This window comes from Thermothielavioides terrestris, chromosome 2 (assembly GCF_000226115.1).
Source record: "Thermothielavioides terrestris NRRL 8126 chromosome 2, complete sequence".
In the NCBI taxonomy this organism is placed as follows: Eukaryota; Fungi; Ascomycota; class Sordariomycetes; order Sordariales; family Chaetomiaceae; genus Thermothielavioides; species Thermothielavioides terrestris.
This window is the reverse complement of record NC_016458.1, coordinates 1095642-1114153: the sequence shown is the minus strand read 5'-3', so window position 1 is coordinate 1114153 and position 18512 is coordinate 1095642. Positions and strand designations below refer to the sequence as shown.

Genomic DNA, 18512 nt, shown 5'->3' with positions numbered 1-18512 from the left:
TCTGTGCGGCGAACCCGCGGAGCCACACGGCGCTGTCGACGGAAAGCTTGGCGCGACCAACCCTGGTGGGATTTCAGGCGCAAGCGCTGGCAGGGCTGGTGCCAAGCCTGATGGCTCCACCGACCTAAAGGCATGACCGCCTTCGAACAGTTTGGGAAAGGCCCGAGGAAGCACAACGCCGCCCCCGTGCGACACAGATATACACTGGAGATCAGGCTGCTCACGGTCTCGACAAGCGCCACTTGGACCGCCTTTCCAACCGGAAGGAATCAAACCAGTTTTCTGCAACTAATCGCCCGCGATGCCAAAAGAACGGAATTACAATCCAGTGCAAGCCCTCCGCAAGGCGGAAAAGGCAAAGGCCATCAAAAAAGGTGCCTGCCGTACCATCTCTGAGCTGCTTCTCGTTATGCATACTGACCATTTGCGCCCACAGGCAAGGCAGAAAAGCAGGCTCGCAGGAACGAAAAGCTCGCCAAGCGCAACCCGGCCAGGATACAGCAGCAGATCGATGACCTCAAGGCCATAAAGGAGGGCGGAGGCAAGCTCACGGCACACGAGGAGCAGGCACTGGAAGCTCTCGAGAAGGATCTGAAGGCGGTCAAGAAGGCAAGAGAAGCGCTGGGCGATAAGGCCCCACAGTTTGGACACGGCCCGCCGAGGGAAGGACAGCGCGGCGACGGCGTGCTGGGGAAGCGCAGGCGTGATGCTGAAGATGCGTCCAGCAGCGACAGCGACGTGCCCGAGGACGTCAGGAGCATTCCCATGCCACGGGACACGCCGCCGCCGATTCCCAAAGAAATCTTGGACGAGTGGTACGCGAAGCGGAGGGCGAAGAGAAATGCGGAACGAGCGCCAGAAGCCGAACAATCGCAAGCGTCGCAGAAGCCTGCTGCCCCTGTCATCGAATCCAAGACAGTCTACGAGGCCCAGCCCGTTCTCAGAGATCTGCGGAAGGAGGCCGTGAGCGCCTTCGTTCCGACTGCCGTGCGAATGAAGATCGAGAAGGGCAAGGGGAAGGCGGGCCTCTTAGAGCCCGAGGAGGCGGACCAGCTGGAGAAAGAGGGATATCTACCGGCCCCCGAGAGGATACGACAGCAAGAAAACCAGGTACAGCCTCGCCGAGAGACCGGTCCGCGCGGGGTGACCATGGAAGAAGTTGAAGAGGAAGAGGGCTGAGCGAGGTTCCCGACTCTCAGTTCGCCAAATCTATGGACGAGAGGCCAGGTTGTGTTACGACCGTGCCACGGTGTTGCGGCTCTCATTCATGCCTTCTGTTGGCCTTCCAGTGCATGGCGTATATCGTTTGCATGCGGACGCCAGCAGGCAGTGAGGCTGGCACGACGCGGCACAAGGCGAGTAGTCAAACGGCGAGAGGTCGTTGCGGCGGTGGGAGCTACGATACTGTGTCCAGTTTGGGTGTCTGTGGGCACAACTTATACATGATCGCAGTTAACCTTTTCCGTAGGACCGCGGTAGGGGCATCCCGAAACATGGAGGCGGAGGATAAGACCGGCCAGGCTGGGCCAGTGTGCCGAGCGTATGGGGTGATCTATGGTGTAATAGTGAACAGTAACTACTTGGACTGCCTGGCTTGCCGACCCCTTTTTGGGCGAAGGTCGGACATGCCGGAATGCGAAGAGTTGCTAGCAGCAGTGGAACATACACTAAACCCAGGATGCCATTCGGCTCAGCCACAAAATGATGCCATTGCGAGCTGCCGTGAGGTGCCCAGTGGTGGACCGTGAGGTGCGCCTACTAAGTACCGATTACCTCCGTAGCCCAAAGCTCATATTCAATTGTCTCGAACGGTGCTGATATCTTTTCTTGAAGCCAAGGTGCGGAGAAACCGTTGCCAAGGTTCACGAGGTTCGCCATGGGTCTAGATTTCTCGATTCGGTAAAAGGCTCCCCCCTGCTGAAGCAGTGCGACCCCAGCCCGCCGGACTTGAGGGCGGCTTCGCCTCGCTGGAAAACACAGCCTTGGAGGAAATAGGTCAGCGTGCGATTGCGCGCATGACGGCTCTCCTTACATAATTCTACTCTGTACAGGACCTCAAACGCTGAGGTGGCCGCCGCGCCACCCTCGCCGCTTTAGTTTCTCGTCGCTCCTTTTATTACGCCTCTCGGCTGGAATTCAACCAACATCTCCTCCGTGCCGTAGGTCGCCAATGCGCCGCTCGCGCGAAAAAGATCACGACAGCCAGCAATCCCAGAGCGATCGGTCCCTCTCGTGTCCCGCCGCGCAAGGCGTAATCCGGGCCGACGATGCCCAAGAACAGCGTGCTGTCTTCCGAGACAGAGTTGCAAGATGGAATCTACGAGTTGACGAGTCGCGCTGCTGCGCCCGTCTCTGCCCGCACCGATGAGGCCGACGCGAAATCGACGAAGACTATGGCGACTGTCGGCGGCGCTGCTCCCTTATTGGGCACATCGAAAGCGGCCTCCGCGTCCGACGGACCCGTCCAGGCCGGGAACCTCGAGGACCACTACCCCGAGGGCGGCATCCGGGCTTGGCTAGTCGTCTTGGGGTGTTGGCTCGCCCTGTTCACGTCGCTCGGCTTCATGCATATCCTGGCAACCTTCCAGGCCTATCTATCACCCGCCCAGCAGATCCAATTGAGACCCGGGCCCGTTGCGGGCGCTATCTTCGGCTACGCCTCCCTCAGTCTCCTGCTAGGCATCTACGTCGGGCCGCTCTTCGACAAGTACGGTCCTCGGTGGCTCATCTTGGCCGGCACCGTGTGCTCGGTCGCGAGCCTGCTGTTCGTCAGCATCGGCACTGAGGATTGGCAGCTCTTCGTCGCTCTCGGCATCCTCAGCAGCCTGGGGAGCGCTTTTCTCTTCACCCCCGCCATCGCCGCGGTCGGCCATTTCTTCAAGGACCGCCGGGGCTTCGCGACCGGCGTTGCTACCACAGCGTGCTCCGCCAGCGCCGTCGTGTTCCCCTTCATCCTGCAGGCGCTGTTCGTCCGCGTCGGCTGGGCGTGGGCCATGCGAGCTCTCGCGCTCATCTGCTTCGCCATCACCGTCGCCGCCAACTTCCTCATCCGCGCGCGGCTGCCCGCCGCGAGGGACGCCAACCCGCATCCCCATGGCCGCGTCTTCCGCACCAAGGGCTTCGCAGCGACCGTCCTCGCCGTCGTCCTGGCGCAGTTTGCCTCCTTCCTCCCGCTGTCCTACATGTCGAGCTACGCGCTGAGCAAGGGCTTCAGCGAGGCCGACTCGTTCAACACCGTCGCTATCCTGAACGCGAGTTCGCTAGTTGGCCGTGTTGTCGGGGGCTGGTCGGCAGACAAGATCGGCCCGTTCAACGTGAGCGCCATGCTCTCGGCGATCGCGGCGCTCGCGTGCTTCGGCATCTGGTTGCCCGCGGGAGGCACCAAGGCTGGTATTACCATCTTCGCCGTTATCTTTGGCTGCGCCAGCGGGAGCAGTGTCAGCCTCGTGCCCGTATCGGTTGGCCGGCTGTGCAAGACGCAGGAATACGGGCGATACTATGGCGCTTGCTACACGGTTGCGTCTCTGGTTTCCTTGTTCGCGATCCCCGCCGCTGAGGGGGTGCTGAGGGAGGATCTGGGGTCGTACTGGGCGTTGATTGTCGTCACGGGGATGTTCTACGTTGCGGCCGCGGCCACTTTTGTCGCCACGAAGCTTACTGTCACTGGGTGGCGGATATGGGCGGCGTTTTGAAGGTCACGGACGCTACTTGCTTGGGAGAACAGCCCGTTTTTGTTGGGAACGGTACTGCTGGCCATACCGCGGCTTCCTGACATAAGACTGACTCCTGTATTGAACGGCATACTCGGCACGTTCGCTTTTTCGGACGTCAACAGCGAGCTTCAAGGCTGGCCGCTGGCTTACGGGCGGTCCAAGCTGACGGAGATTCTTCTAGCTAGAGAAGAGACACCACTCTGACAGAGGTCCGGTGTCCTCTCCGCCGGAGAAGGGCTTGGACAGATAGATGGGAGTGGCGTTGTTACCTTGAAACAGCGCAGTATTGATCAGGCCTTCTTCTGCCTGCGTTGCTCTGAGATATTAGCCGACCGAAAAGCTCGCGGGCCGGGCAGGTACGATCCGTATGTATTCCGCACACTACACAGCTCCCCGATGCGATCAGCGGGATGCGGGAAGAAAACGGCCACCAACTTGGGCGCTCGCTCAGTGAGGGATCACTTACGTAGTGTAGTGTAGTGTATGGGCCATGGGAAGAAGACAGTCACATCGGATGCAAAAGGTTGTGCGATCTGTGCATGGCATACTCTGTAGTTCGTCACGACGGCCTTATCGCAGGCAGTTGTCCTGCGGCGGCGGGCGGATCCTTGCATATGTGCCACAGCGATCACCAATTCTTCAACAAGAATCTGGAATACACCATAGAGTCAAGATTACTCCGTAATCCAGACAAGTACCTATATATTACACTACATACACGAGTACGGTAGAGCCCCTGAACGCCGCATATGCGCTGAAAAGCAGGAGAGTCGCGCACCCTCGGGCCAGTTTTTCGGCGGACTGTATACGGAGTAATCCGTGCTACTGTACATACATTGTTACTGAGAAAAGCCGGAGGGAAAACCAAGCACACCGTCGCGATTTAATCCCCAATTTTCTTGGAAAAGCTCAGGTTTCCAAGACCGACCCCCTGTCTGCTGCCATGCCTGGTGTTCATCCGTATTGCGCACCCGCGTGGTCCCGTTGGACAAGGGTTCAAACTCCTGTTCCTGAGAGCTGGACGAATTGAAGAGCTGTACACTATCAATCATATTATATGTACGGAATACATACACACGGAATGTTCACACTGAACATTGCCTTAGTTCTAGCGTTATAGGGTCATCAATGGTTGCCTGACCTGACAGCCGTTCCTCATCCGTCAAGAGGCAAAAACGCTTGACAGTCAAGCTGAAATGGTGCTCAATCGATGATGAAATACACTACCTGAGTTTTGGGACTCGAGTCTTTGATTTCGCGCTGCTGAGCATCAAACTACCTTACACTACCTGCTGAAGTGGTGCAGAACCTCCAAACCAACCCACCCCCACCACACAGGAGCGAGGACGTGAGGTATGCCCGAAAGGTACGCCGTGTCCCTCTGGACAGACGTAGTCATAGTGATTCAGCAGGTGCGGGGAGTGACTCCTCAACAGGTAGACGCATGGCTCAGACGGTCCTCGTGGCGATCCTGGTGTGCAGCAACTCTGCGGTGTGTGCTCAACAGCTCTAAGCCCCTACGCCTACGCAGATGGAGAATCAACTCATGGATGGGCTCAACAACCCCACAAGGGCAAGGAAAGAAGTGCTTGATTGGGCTATCATGAGGAAGAAGAGGAACTTGTTCGCGATGTGTTGTTGACGGTTATAAGAAAACTCCCCCTGATGGGCCCCAGGCTCCTTATTTACATACATGTGATCATGGGGCTCGGCCCCTGGAAATGAGCGCAACGAGTCGAAACGCAAAGAAAAGCAGGGCTCTCATGTCTCCACCCAGAGGTCGTCACCTATCACAGGAAGTACCTGAGGTCAGGCAAATACCTCAGGTACAGTACCTACCAGGTATTTCATGCACAGAATCAATACTTCGCTGTGGTGGTGGTACTTCGTCAACGTCTTCCGCGCCGACCTCTCGCCCTCGTATGCAATACAACGCTGTTCCAAGGCCTTTTTTGTCGAAATGCGAACCAGAGACGTTAAGTAGCACGGTATGATGTTCAAGAGCAAGGGATGTACCTACATACTTGGTAGAGGTGCCACCAGCGCTGGGCGAGGATCTGATTCTGCTGGTACTGTGTGTTCGGAGGGGTCCTACGTAGTATACGTGTATATGCAGGAGTAAGCTTGCGTCGATGGGCGTCAGATCATTAGCTCGTCCGGAGGCGACGCGTAGTCTTGAAAAGCGTACGTGATGTGGCAGACACCTTCGCCCGGGACGAAGAGCGACCTACCTGGATTTCCTGCTTTTGTCCCACAACCCACGTCACCGGATTGGGGTAGGCTGCGGGTTTCAACGTCCAAGCCACACGGAGCGCGTCACGGGCAAGGGGCCCTGGCCTCTCCCATCCCTTTCCGCTCCCTCCCTGATCCACCATGGAAATTGCTCAGAACCGGATGGCCCAAAACTTGTCCCGTTGGATCGGACCGCAGATGAGCGATCCAGAGTCCACAAGCGGGCCTTTCCCTTGGGCTTGCGATACGGGAGGCATCCCATCTGAGAATTCCATTATCCCCATCGAATCGTGTAGGTACCTAGTGTAGTTACAGGGATCGGAAAGAAGCCAGGGCGGTGAATGGGTCGTGTGGGGCCTGTAACCACCAAATTACTGTGTACACAGTACACTTGTGCCTTCGTGCACCTGGATCTGGATCTCGAACATTCGGGGCCGAGAACAAAAACGATTCCAGGCAAGCATGCCAACAAACAGCAAGCTTGTCTGCTCTGCTTCCTTTTCTGGGTTTCCCTTGGGTGTCGGGTGTCCACTCGCAACGTGCCTGCCTTCCGTTACGTCGTATCCGAACCAGCTTACACGACCACCCGAGCTGCCCGCTTTCCACCTGAGCCTTCTGCCTGTTCCTACCTGCCACAAGAAAGCCCGACGTTCAGCAGTGACGGCCACCACACGAAGCTTGGCAGCGACCTGGGAGTCACCCATTCATTGCAAGAACCCACCGAACAACCTGGAAGGCCTGCAAGCAAAATACACGTCCACACCCCCGGCTTCCCAACCTCCACTCGCACCGGGGAGGCTCTTCTATTTTTCCACCGCGAACTCGTGCTTGCTTTCCTAATTCCGCTGTGTATTATCCTCTCTTTATTTTCTCGACGCAACGGGGCGGACTGTTGCGATTCACGGATTGTCGAGGCGATTGGACACTGGGCTCAATCCAAGCCGCTCACGGGCCGGCCCCAACGGCAACGCCTCTTGGCAGTGACCGGAGGACCTTCACTACACCAGGTGATCTGAGCCCGCTCGTTTCGTCGTTCGCTACCCCATGGTCAACCTCCCTCTGCGACGCGCAGCGGCACCATCGTCGCCAGCTTCGACCGCTTCCAGAACGGCACCAGCTGTGCAACCGTGATACTGCAGCACGCGGCAGAGGCGTACGAAGCACAAAGTCATTCTTTTGCAGCAGCCCTTCGTCGTCAGCGGCCAGCGCCCCATCCGCCAGCCACCCAAGGTGAAACCAACTGATCAAAGTCCAGGAACCCCAGAGCTGTGGCGTCCACACTGCAGTCCCGTCTAACGAGCTGCGCTGGGTGTTCGTTTTCGTGCATTGCGACGCCGTGGGCCGTCGCCGCCCTTGCGCTAGCTAACGCTGGTCCCTCCCTGTCCTCGCAGCAAACTGGACGGATCACCGGTGCCTGGAACTAATCAGCTTTCTCGGCGCCACCTGGATAACGGACTACCCCGACCGACCGCTCGCTGACCCAGAACAAGCTCCTGAATGGATTGGCGTGTGTGATAGCTGTCAATCGGTCTCTCAAACCTCCAATCTGCAAGCCCCGTGGACTAGTCCCGGGCGCAACCGCCAAGCCGACCGGTACAACTGCGCTACGTCGCCAATCGTCCAAGTCTCGGAGAACAACCCTTGTCCGAGAGATCGCGATCCGCGGGCCGTGGGGTGGAAAGGGATCACCACGGCAAGCAGGGGAGAGAAGAAGAGAACGGGGGCAAAAAGGAAAAGCAAAAAAGAGCTGAGTCGCCATCGCGCACTTGGTCGCACGGGCGGGACGCAGGACTAGCGCCCATTCGGTCGAGCGCTTCCCACCAGAGAACACCGCAGGAGTCTTACAGCTTCGAAACGATCGACCCACTATCCCGGATCGGGCCTCAGCCATGGCACCCATGGCACCCCGACTCAGGGTCCTATCAGGTAAGCCGTGCCAACTGTTCCTGTCCCATCTCTCCCGCTTTGCTGTGTCCTTTTTGTGGTCCCCTTGTCGCCCGCCGGCCTACCAAGTGCGACCTTGATTCCGGCGATGTGGGAGCCCAAAAAGAGTGGGCATCGAATCTCGAACGCTCCAAAGCCTATCCATCCCAACTCTTTTCCAGACGCGCTGGTCACCACCACGCTCGTTTCTCTTTGCTCTGTTGAGGCGCCTGGCGAAGAGCTATACATGCGCTCTCGCCTGCACAATTCGACATGTCGGACTGTGAGCTGATGAATGTGGTCACAGTGGGCGGCAATTCCGTCTCCGCCTTCTTATCGTGGAGACTTCAAGCGACCAACGCCTGCGACATCACTCTCGTCTGGAAGACGGGTTTCGACCATGTGTCGCAATACGGGATATCGTTCAAGTATGCGCCGCCGCGCGCTTGCCCTGACCCAACCTCTTTGCCCGGCTTCTGTGCTAACGGTTGCGTTGCGCCCCAGGTCGGCCGTATTTGGCAACGAGCGGTTCAAGCCCAGGCATGGTACGTTCCCTCCTCCCCTACCTTGGCCCTGCTTTCTTTCCTCCACGGCTGCGCTTCGTTTGCTGAACGCTGGATTGCTGCAGTCGTGCGGACACCAGAAGAGGCGGCCACCCGCCGAGAAGCCCCTTTCGACTACGTCATTCTCTGTGTAAAAGCTCTTCCCGACGTGTACGACCTGGCCTCGGTGATCGATTCCGTCGTTACGCCTCAGCACACATGCATTCTGGTGAACACGACTCACGCGCTCGGGCTGGAGTCCGCCATTGAGGAGCGCTTTCCGACCAATGTGGTCCTGTCCCTTGTTTGCGGCGCCGATCTCACCCAGCTTGGTGGGAGCGAGTTCGAGCATAAGGGCTCGACCGAGTTGTGGATTGGACCCGCCAACAAGAACCCCAACATCCCGCCGTCAATACAGGAGGACATGGCGCAGGCTCTGGCTATGACGTTGAATACTGGCCAAGTCGACTGCAAGGTGTCTTCCAACATCCGCCAGCAGCAATTCGAGCGGGTGATCGGGTATGTTCGGATTTTTCCCTTCGCTCCGCAGCCGAGTGGTTACATGCCAGGTCTGACCGGTTCTAGCCCCATTGCCTTCCATCCTTTAACTGTCATCTTCGAAACGCCGAACTACGCCGCACTGCTCGAGAAAGTCGGGGTATCCAAACTTGTGTCCGACATCATGGACGAGCTGCTTGCCTTGGCTCAAGCTCACGGCTGCAAGTTTCCCCCCGACTTCAAGCAGACTACGATTGACCAATTTGCACGGTCGAACACGGAAAACATCATGTGGCAGGATTATTCGGCGAGGCGACCCATGGAGGTCGAGACTTACCTAGGCTCGCCCGTCAGGTTATCCCAGGATACCGGGACCAGCGTCCCGCGGATTGAGACACTCTATGCCGTGCTTCATAACCTTAACCTGGTTAACCGTAGCCGGCCAAAGGTGGACCCCGCAGTGGCAGCACCCGCTCAGCCGGGCTCGCCATCTGCCACTCCTTCCCCGGTTCCCCGGATGTCCGCCCAGGGCCCTCCCCGGCCGGGACCTAACGGGTTGCCCAACGGGAACGGCATGCCTCCCATGCGGCCACGGCCAAGGGGTTCCTCGTCTATGGGGCCACTGGGTCCAGGAATGCGCCGTCCGCAACCTTCCATGAACGGGGGGCCGCCGAACGGCTATCCACGCATGCCATCAAACGGGCGCACGCCGTCAAGGAGAAGCTCCATGGACGGTACGGACCTGGAGGAATTCAGTCACCTGGTGCTCTACGATGATATCCCGGAGGGTGGCGAGCCCAGCTACCCGCAATCTGACCCCCATGAGCTCGCTCTTAGGGAGAGGGAGCTGCAGTTGCGGCAACGAGAGCTTGCCCTGAGGGAGCAGGAGATGAGAATGAGGCGGGCCGCGGGTCCGGGTCCTAGAAGGGGCCCACCCCCGCCGATGTGGGGTGGCGGGATGTACGATGACGACGACGAAGACGACGATTACTTCGATCCTACTTCAGCGCCCGTGGGGCCGATGATCGACCCCGATAATTTCGACATGATGAGCGTCACCTCGAGGAAGAACCGCAAAGCGCCGAGCAGTGCCGCACAGTTTCGCAAGAATCCCGAACACGACAGCGGCCCGCCTCGCAGCAAATTCCGGCCGAGTTTTGGTAGGAACCGATCGAGCCAGATCATGAATACGATTCCCGGGTTGCACGAGGACATTATGGACGACCCTTTGCTGGGCTTCACATCGAACCGGTACGGCGCCGTTGATCGGGGAGCCATGCACGCTGGGTCGAGGGCGAATTCCCTGACGGCTGCCCGCCTCGACGAGCTCCAGTACAATCAAGGCCCGCCGCCAACGGGGATGAACGGCAACGCGCCGCGCCGGTCGAGCCAGTCGCCGGGAAACCCGTATAGCCCGTCGATCCGCGGCGGCCCGAGCGGACGGCCCTCGCCACCGAACGGGTACCCTGCGCAGCAGATGAACGGGCGGCCATCACCTCCAGAGGGCGTGAGGCAGCCTATGCCCCGCTACCCCCCGGGTCACGGCAATGTTGTTGCGCCACAGCAGGTCGAGCAGCACGCTGGGGTGAGCGCCCTACATCCACCCAAGACGAACAGTGCACGGAGTCTGACCGGCAGTGCGAGCGCCAGCGCGGGCAGTGGTGAGTCGACCAACCTCGACTCGGAGCGGTCGGCCCATAGCAGCCAGAGCAGTCTCGGACCTCGTCCCCCAGTCGGCGTCCGGTGAGAGATTCCGTGGCCAGCGTCGGGTGCGGAACTGTCCCGGAGCATTTGAAGAGGCGATGTTTCTCAGTCCACCTTCCGGCCGTGAAATGGGAACTTCCTCTCTCCCATGCTCCCCTCAACACCCCGACATCCCCTTTCCATCCATCTATCCCGCCGTTTGCGTGGCGGAATGCACTTGGTCTAGAGGAGGGCTAGCATATTCAGCCGAAGAAACTGGTCTTGGTCAAGAACACGAAACGACATGACAGATGCATCATCATCATAGGGTTATTAGACGGGGGGAGATTGGCTGGTTGGGAGGAGCTCTTGGCTTATCTGTCGTTCAGGCTGGAGAGGGGGGACGGGGGACGGGGGCAGGGCGGCGACGGTAGCGCGTACACTCTAATTCTTAGTGATTGTGGCTGGACTCGGGGATGGCAAGGAAAGCGAGACTGAGCCTGTCTTGAGTACATCGGCAATTTCCTTTTGTTTCCTCCTTTTTCTCTTCTTTTTTTGGTTTCTTTTGCTTTTGTTTCCCGCCTTTCTCTCGTTTTGTTTGCTCTTCCGCCTGCTACCGTCAAGCCCCCCCCCCCTTCCCGTTTTCTCTTTGGGTCTATCGTGGTGGTTGTTGTGGTAATATTGAATGCGTACCATACCTTCCGTTGCTATGCAAAAACAGGAGTTTTAGTGACGGTCAGGCAGACAGCAGCCATCTTTGGAGTAGTCGTTCTCGCCCTTCCTTGCCTTCTTCGTGCGTGTTTTCACCTGTGTACTCCCAAGCGCCTCCCCCCACCCCCCGCCACCTGTCTCGGCGTGTAAATGATTGCCCATTTCTTGCTTCGAAGGAGGGTTGAGACTGGGCTGGTTCCTCCCTTCTCGCCATGTCGACAGCGGTAGAATGGGGACGAGAGGTAGCGCACCGCACAGGTGTATTGTAACACGGGGTGCTGGGTTAGCAGGCAGTGGTAGCCTGGTAGGTGGTCATAGGGAGGCAATGGGAAAGAAAGAAAGGGAAGGAGAGACGGGGCCGGGGTTGGATTGTGAGGATGGCATTGGATACAACAGTGCCTCAACTGTAGAAGTAGGGGCGGGACTGACGGCTTGCTGTGTAAATCGAATGGATCTTGTCGGGTCTTCCTTTTACTTGCAGTTCTCTGGTTCACTCTATCATTCTTGGGCGACCGACTTGTACTTGCCAGTGGTGTGATGACAAGCAGCTGCTTGCATTAGGTAGGTAGGTCTATGACATTAATGGAAGACACAGTACCTGCGAATATGTATTGTCGTCTATTTTCCCAGCAACCTTCCCGGCGCTGTCGCAGCGGACATTTTATCATGATTCTGTCAACCTGTCCTTTTGGGGTCGACTGTTTGGCAAGCAGTTTCAATTCATACCTTGAGGCCCAGAGAGGTAACTGCAGGCTCGATGGCTCTTCTGTGTTGGTGTTCATACGGAACTCCCGGGTGCAAGAGAAAACAATGGCCGTGGTTAGGCTACTACTCCCGCCTCCTCAGGAGCTTCTGCCACTGCCATGAGCGGAAATACGCCGCCGAGCTGTGCTCCTTAGCATAAGGCTTGTTCTTCCTCATGGTCGAAGAAGCAGAGTGGATGGGATCTTTAGACACTCGAGTACCGAGAACCCCAGGATGACGTTGGTCTGCTTGTCTGCCAAGGATAGTAGCCCAGCGGCAGGATTTTTATTGTTGCCTTGAGCAATTGCTCCTGATAAGTTCACGGAGCCTACTAGGCAGATCCTTTCTTGCTTGCTTGAGAAGTTGGATGGGTAGGATGGGTAGGATGGGTAGGATGGGTAGGCACAATCCCCTTTGTGATGATGGTTGCTCACGTAGGTGGTGGACACGGCCCGGGCAGGAGGCAGCGGAGAACTGGGGAGCAGGTTACAAAAAACAACAGGAAAAAAGACATACAGCACCAGGGATTCGCTGGTCGTCACCGACCCAACTACTGATCTGGCGGTCGGTAGCTTATCTAGGGGAGAGCGGACGGGATCCCGAGTTTTCTACCGCCTATGGCCGTATGTGATAGGACTACACTGAAAACGGCATCATATACCTTACCTAGGTAAGTAGCTACATACATTTCTCCTGACTGGACCCCGGATTCGCGGCCGTGTTAGGTAACAAGACGTTGAACAACAAGTTGCAAGTTGGCTCATTGCTGACGCTCGGTAGTTACGGAATACCTCCTCCGCTTGGATGCTGGGAGTGGAGTCGAAGATGTTCCGTCAGGTTAGCATTCAGCTCAGGGGCAGCGCAGCCCTGGACCCTGTGCCCCCCGGGCCGGACGATGGATCTTCCAAGTAACAGGCCCACAATGTGCAAGTCGAAGCTTTGGCGCCTTGTCCTCTGTGGGTTTCTCGCTTTACCTCGCCAGCATGTAGGGTGAATTGTTTGTTTATGGTCTTTCTGTTTGTCACCCGCAACTGTTGCATCATGGACTTGGGTGCAACTCACCCACCAATCAGTGAAAGTACCGGCCCTACAACAGCCCCGCTTTCGAACTCCATACCTGGTACCTGATCCATACGCAGTACCTCCGTAATCCGGACAACTACCAAGGATGAACAGTTCAACAGAAAACCCCCACCGACTCTTCGCGATACCGATTGATCCAGGCATTAGCAGCGAAATCATTGCCCGACGGGTAACGAGACGCAAATCCTTCATTTTTGAGCGACACGCGGCATTGTCCAACCATGGCGACGCGCAACTTTAACACAAGCACTGCGCCACGCCAGTCGATGGCCTCCTCTAGGGGCGCCGTGAAGGCGAGGCAGCTCGTAAGTTTTCTGTTCCCTCAGTCCTTGATAGTATACCTATGCGCTACGTATCAAAGCACACCGTGCCTCCTAAATTGTGTGGCAGAGCTAGTTGCTCAATTTATTTTTTCGGCTCAAAGAACCCTTTTCGTAGCAGCAGGTCAGTGGAGCGTTGTCGGGTGCTAATCGACTGCCAGGCCCAGCTTCATTCGCAACTAACCCAGCTCTCCGCCAACCTGGCCGACATGGAAAATCTATTGCGCATGACGAGCGTGCAAGCAGAGTCCATGCGAGGGCTGGGGAGCTGGCATGCCGGATTGTGAGCATGCCGTCGATCTTGGCTCGGCATAAGTGTTAACTGGAAACAGGTTCATGGCTGCCAGCAAAGTCCTCGGGGAAGAGTCCATCCAGCAACAGCAGGGCAACCAGACATGACGGCCGGGGGGAGGTGGTCGAGGTGGTGGAGCTGTATCTTCGCGCGTGTACGATGGACGTGTTTCCCCACGAATGCGGCGTGGATGCGATGGCGGATCTTGCTTGTATGCAGCGCCGGTCGTGGACCTGATAGAGCGGCGAAAGTCCCATGGTCACCGGCGCCCCTCAACGGATCCTGGCTGACCCTCGCTCCAGCTAGGCATGGCAGCAAGGCTCCAGTTCTTGACGGGAGAGGCCAGGTGTGCCGCCCCGACCACTATCATGTAGTTGCCTCAAGCCTAAGCCTAAGCCCGCGGCCGCCTCAACTCTGATGCTCTGGCATGGCTGAACCTTTGTGTGCTGGTTGTTGAAGGTGACTGCTGCCTCCGCCAAGTCCGCGCTCCGTTTTACGACTCGGCCTCGCTGCACTGACTGGATATCTTCTTTCCCCTCCGCATGTGTGGCACCGGCGAACCAGGACATCTGCCCACGGCTTCTTGGCCCCTTTGCTCTTGTTCTCGATGATAGATGTGCACGACTCCCCGTCAATGAGAACTGAGTCGCAGAACTTGCAAATGGTGTGTTTGACAGCCGGTTTGAGGCGAATCCTCGTCTTGAGGGATACAGCGCGCAAATCCGTCGCCAGCCGCCTGCCCATGGCCTCTAGGTGGGCGGGCGCAGGTTTGTCCCTTCCAGAGTCGGACGCAAGAGGATGGGGATTGTTGACCGCCGAAGTGCACTGGGCAGCACCTTCGCCGCGAGGGCCAGTATGTGCATGCCCAGCGCGTGACAGAGCAACAGCGGCTTGCTGAAGGAAGGAAATGCGCGAGTAGATGGCCCTGTTCTGCACCCCGCCTCCGGTTTTCCCCTTTGCCATGGCCAACAAAGCCACAAAACTGAGTTGCTCAAGCCGCTTGGGTCAAGGCTTGCATGCACACGATTTGTGAGTCGAAAACGAAACTTCTTGGCTTGACAATTGATTGCCAACGCTCTGTACGAAAATGCGTCTGTGTTGCAGTTACTTGAAGGTCCTCATTCATTCGCAGCCAGCCTGTGGATACTGAATGTGCACGGATAACAGAAGAGGCGCCCCACACCCCAGTCATTCACTAAGCCACAAAGGGTTAGAGTCAAACGCGCCCAGGTTCTGAGGCTGTGCTAACTCACTCTTGAAAGAGCGTTTTCGCTTCCTCTTCTCCCTGGCCTCCTACATCCAACATCGCCATCATCCAACGCCATCCACGGAGGCACCCGCGTCACCCTCTCTGGCAGTGCAATCACGACACTCAAAATCCGTTGAATTTTAGCAAGTTATCAGCTTGCTGGAGTCCGCGACTCGACTCGGCGTAATCGCCCAAGTTCTCTCGGCCGATTCCTTTATTTTCACCCTTCAGGCGCGTCAAACCCGACATCGTCACTTCCGCCACCATGTCTGCCGAAGAGGATCTCATCGACTACTCTGATGACGAGCTGAACAACGACACCGCCGCTGCGGCTGCCAACGGAAAGAAGGGCGACGCTGGCGCCGCCGGGCAGAATGTTGACAAGAAGGGCTCCTACGTGGGCATCCATTCGACTGGTTTCCGCGACTTTCTCTTGAAGCCCGAGCTCCTTCGCGCCATCGCCGATTGCGGTTTCGAGCATCCGTCGGAGGGTTAGTCCTGACAAGTTTCATCCCCAGCTTATCGTTAAATCCCTCCTGCCCCTCCTACGGGTCCGTCCATCTCGCAAGTATCGGGGAAAGAGAGAGCAAGGCTGCGCAACGGAAGAGCAATCGGGAGCCTACGTTCATCCTTGATGCGGCCGCGCGACAATGGACAGCAGTGGTTGTCCAGCGACACCGGTCGTAGGATTGTTCGAGCGACTGTTCCCAAAGTGCACGCCTGCTTTCGGGTCTCACTGAGCTCTGGGCCGAAGCGCATGCGAGAGCTCGGCCGACTCGGCCGATGACGCCGTCGTCGTGCTTGGATTGAGCTTGGTATTTTGGGGAGCGGCGAGGTCAAGCCGGGCTGCATTGAAGCCCCATACATCGAACGCATCGCGGGGCTCTGCCTCGGGACGTTTGTCTTCTGGCTCGGTCTGTGGTGGGCTGGCCTGACAGTTGCCGGGAATCGGCAAATGCTGCCAACTTTTGTGGCCGCATATCATGTCGCGCGCCTCTTGCTTGGCTGGTGTCGGGATATAACGATCTGGCGACGGGGTGTTGTTTTGCGGAGGAGTATCCGAAGCCTTTTGCTGCGACGATGGACGGACCTGCCCCTGCACCTTTTTTTTGAACACCTCGTCCGCCACACCGTCGCGTTTGCATACTCGATTCTAATGCGGCCCCAAACTACAGTGCAGCAGACGTGCATTCCCCAGGCTATGCTCGGCGGCGACATCATTTGCCAGGCGAAGTCGGGTCTCGGCAAGACGGCTGTTTTCGTTCTCACCACTCTCCAGCAAGTTGAACCCGTTGCCGGAGAGTGCTCCGTTCTGGTTATGTGCCACACTCGTGAGCTGGCTTTCCAGATCCGCAACGAATACAACCGCTTCAGCAAGTACATGCCCGACATCAAGACCGGCGTGTTCTACGGTGGCACTCCCATCCAGAAGGATGCCGAGATCCTCAAGAACAAGGAGACGCACCCCCACATCATCGTCGGCACCCCTGGCCGGCTCAATGCTCTTGTCCGCGATAAGAACCTGCGGCTCGGAAGTGTCCGCATGTTCGTTTTGGACGAGTGCGACAAGATGCTTGACCAGATTGGTGAGCTAACCTGATTTGCTGGCGCATGGTTCGTTTGCTCACTTGATCCAGACATGCGTCGCGATGTCCAAGAGATCTTCCGCGCCACCCCGCAGCAGAAGCAGGTCATGATGTTCTCTGCTACACTGTCGGACGAGATCAAGCCCATCTGCCGGAAGTTCATGCAGAACCCGACGGAGCATTATGTTGACGAAGACACCAAGTTGACGCTTCACGGCCTCCAGCAGTACTACATTCCTCTGGAGGAGAGAGAGAAGAACCGGAAGCTGAACGAGCTGCTTGATGAGCTCCAGTTCAACCAGGTCATCATCTTCGTCAAGAGTACGCTCCGTGCCACCGAGCTTGACAAGCTCCTGCGCGAGTGCAACTTCCCCTCGATTGCTGTTCACTCGGGTGTCAGCCAGGAGGAACGGTATGTTCTGTCCTTTGACTCAGATCTAGTTGAGCCGTCGATTGCTGACGCCACCTTCCCCCCTGTAGCATCCGTCGGTACAAGGAGTTCAAGGAGTTCAACAAGCGTATCTGCGTGGCCACCGACGTCTTCGGCAGAGGTATCGACATCGAGCGGATCAATCTTGCCATCAACTATGATATGCCGGCCGACGCCGATTCGTATCTTCACCGTGTCGGACGTGCGGGCCGTTTCGGCACCAAGGGTCTTGCGATCTCCTTCGTCACCACCGACCAGGACAAGGACGTTCTCCAGCAGATCGAGAAGCGCTTCGAGGTCGCTCTTCCGTAAGTACTCTTCTCAAATGCCTCAATGTATCTCATCTGCTGACTTGCTTTCCCTTCCAGCGAGTTTCCCAAGGAGGGCGTCGATGCCTCGACTTACATGGCTGCTTAAGCTAGAAAAAGCGGTCCTTTTTTTCATGGTTGGCTTTTCGGACAGGGTCATGGCTGGTTTGTTTCCCCTTGCGGCCGGTTCTCTTTTGCCGTCGAGGTAGCTGTCGGACACAAATAAAACGGGCAAATCTTCGAACCAGAACATGAAAACACCCGCGTGCGGTCGGATGCAAGTTTGGGTCATGTAAGATTATAAGGAGATGATCTCATACCGAGCAAGGCGAATGTGTGTTTCTGCGCAACTTGTCGGTCCTGTCCGTGATGTAGCGGAGGTTGAACTTGATCCGAGACCGACAGCCGGGTGCCAGGTTAGTTTCCCTGTCCCGGGTTGCCATCATTCCAACCACCATCCAAGTCGGTCTGCAGCTGAGTTGCGGCCGTGGAGTGCCGCAGCCGTCATGGCTCGCCTCGTGGCTATTATCGAGTCATGAAAGACCCGAGTCATGTGAGTCGAAATTTTTGGATGATGACGGCTCAATGTCATCGCTTTCGGTCCGCATTGGACCCGAAGGAGTCAGTTGGAGGATTGGGTCCGCGACAACGTCGAACCGTTGGCGGTTTTAGTTCGTCTCCAAACTTGCGGCGCAGCATCGCGGCGCTCCCCACACTTGGCGCTCTTGTCTGCCTCTTGCGCCGCTTGGATTCAGAGTGAGCAAGCCGGGACCAAGGGCCCTGACCTGTGTGTGTACGGAGTAATTGGGAGGTGAGCAGTCAACACCCGCCGGGCCAACGATGAACTGATCTTGTCGGTCCGCTGACATAAGAGGGGTTTTTATTCCTCCGGGGTCATGTTCATCTACCTTGTGTCGAGATCTTCATCTGGCTTACAAGATCACCCGCAGCTTTCCTGGCTGAATCGCCATAACAACGTCAACCCCATAAGACCGGGGTTGGAGTTGGCTTGGCAGCCTAGGAGGAGGCAAAGCATCGGGCGTCGGCAACGTCCTCTCCGGCTCAACCGGTGTTCGCCGTCGAGGAGATGACGAGGTGGCCTCCGGTCGGCTGTGTTCTTGTTCCTGCCTTGCCGGCCTGGCGGGCCTGACTGAGGCGTGTATGGTTGGGACGGGAAGGGAAGCACTGTGGCCAGAGC

At 57.4% G+C, this 18512-nt stretch overlaps 7 protein-coding genes across 7 annotated transcripts; 6 read left to right on the top strand and 1 right to left on the bottom strand.

Annotated features, from left to right (window-relative positions):
* Nucleotides 1-170: 170 nt before the first annotated feature.
* Nucleotides 171-1606, top strand: THITE_2111774 (uncharacterized protein). The gene is made up of 2 exons (XM_003651404.1): nt 171-374; nt 437-1606. The coding sequence occupies exons 1-2, from the start codon at nt 302-304 to the stop codon at nt 1177-1179; spliced, it is 816 nt and encodes a 271-aa protein (XP_003651452.1). The 5' UTR covers nt 171-301; the 3' UTR covers nt 1180-1606.
* Nucleotides 1607-2077: 471 nt separating this feature from the next.
* On the top strand, nt 2078-3948 carry THITE_2111773 (uncharacterized protein). Its single transcript, XM_003651403.1, has one exon. It carries the CDS (start codon nt 2268-2270, stop codon nt 3690-3692), a length of 1425 nt encoding a protein of 474 aa, XP_003651451.1. The 5' UTR covers nt 2078-2267; the 3' UTR covers nt 3693-3948.
* Nucleotides 3949-7573: 3625 nt separating this feature from the next.
* Nucleotides 7574-11093, top strand: THITE_2111769 (2-dehydropantoate 2-reductase-like protein). Its single transcript, XM_003651402.1, has 5 exons — nt 7574-7871; nt 8176-8296; nt 8373-8413; nt 8497-8929; nt 8996-11093. Exons 1-5 carry the CDS (start codon nt 7835-7837, stop codon nt 10653-10655), a joined length of 2292 nt encoding a protein of 763 aa, XP_003651450.1. The 5' UTR covers nt 7574-7834; the 3' UTR covers nt 10656-11093.
* A 1424-nt stretch (nt 11094-12517) lies between these two features.
* On the top strand, nt 12518-12691 carry THITE_34490 (uncharacterized protein; the record flags this gene model as incomplete). Its single annotated transcript, XM_003651401.1, has 1 exon — nt 12518-12691. A coding segment is annotated over one exon (174 nt), but the record flags the coding sequence as incomplete, so codon positions are not given.
* Nucleotides 12692-12978: 287 nt separating this feature from the next.
* On the top strand, nt 12979-13823 carry THITE_2111764 (uncharacterized protein). The gene is made up of 2 exons (XM_003651400.1): nt 12979-13434; nt 13611-13823. The coding sequence occupies exons 1-2, from the start codon at nt 13351-13353 to the stop codon at nt 13734-13736; spliced, it is 210 nt and encodes a 69-aa protein (XP_003651448.1). The 5' UTR covers nt 12979-13350; the 3' UTR covers nt 13737-13823.
* On the bottom strand, nt 13796-14962 carry THITE_2111763 (uncharacterized protein). The gene has a single exon (XM_003651399.1). It carries the CDS (start codon nt 14702-14704, stop codon nt 14150-14152), a length of 555 nt encoding a protein of 184 aa, XP_003651447.1. The 5' UTR covers nt 14705-14962; the 3' UTR covers nt 13796-14149.
* Nucleotides 14963-14970: 8 nt separating this feature from the next.
* On the top strand, nt 14971-17859 carry THITE_2111758 (uncharacterized protein). The gene is made up of 5 exons (XM_003651398.1): nt 14971-15481; nt 16166-16576; nt 16628-16988; nt 17057-17314; nt 17375-17859. Exons 1-5 carry the CDS (start codon nt 15256-15258, stop codon nt 17421-17423), a joined length of 1305 nt encoding a protein of 434 aa, XP_003651446.1. The 5' UTR covers nt 14971-15255; the 3' UTR covers nt 17424-17859.
* The last annotated feature ends 653 nt before the right edge of the window (nt 17860-18512 follow it).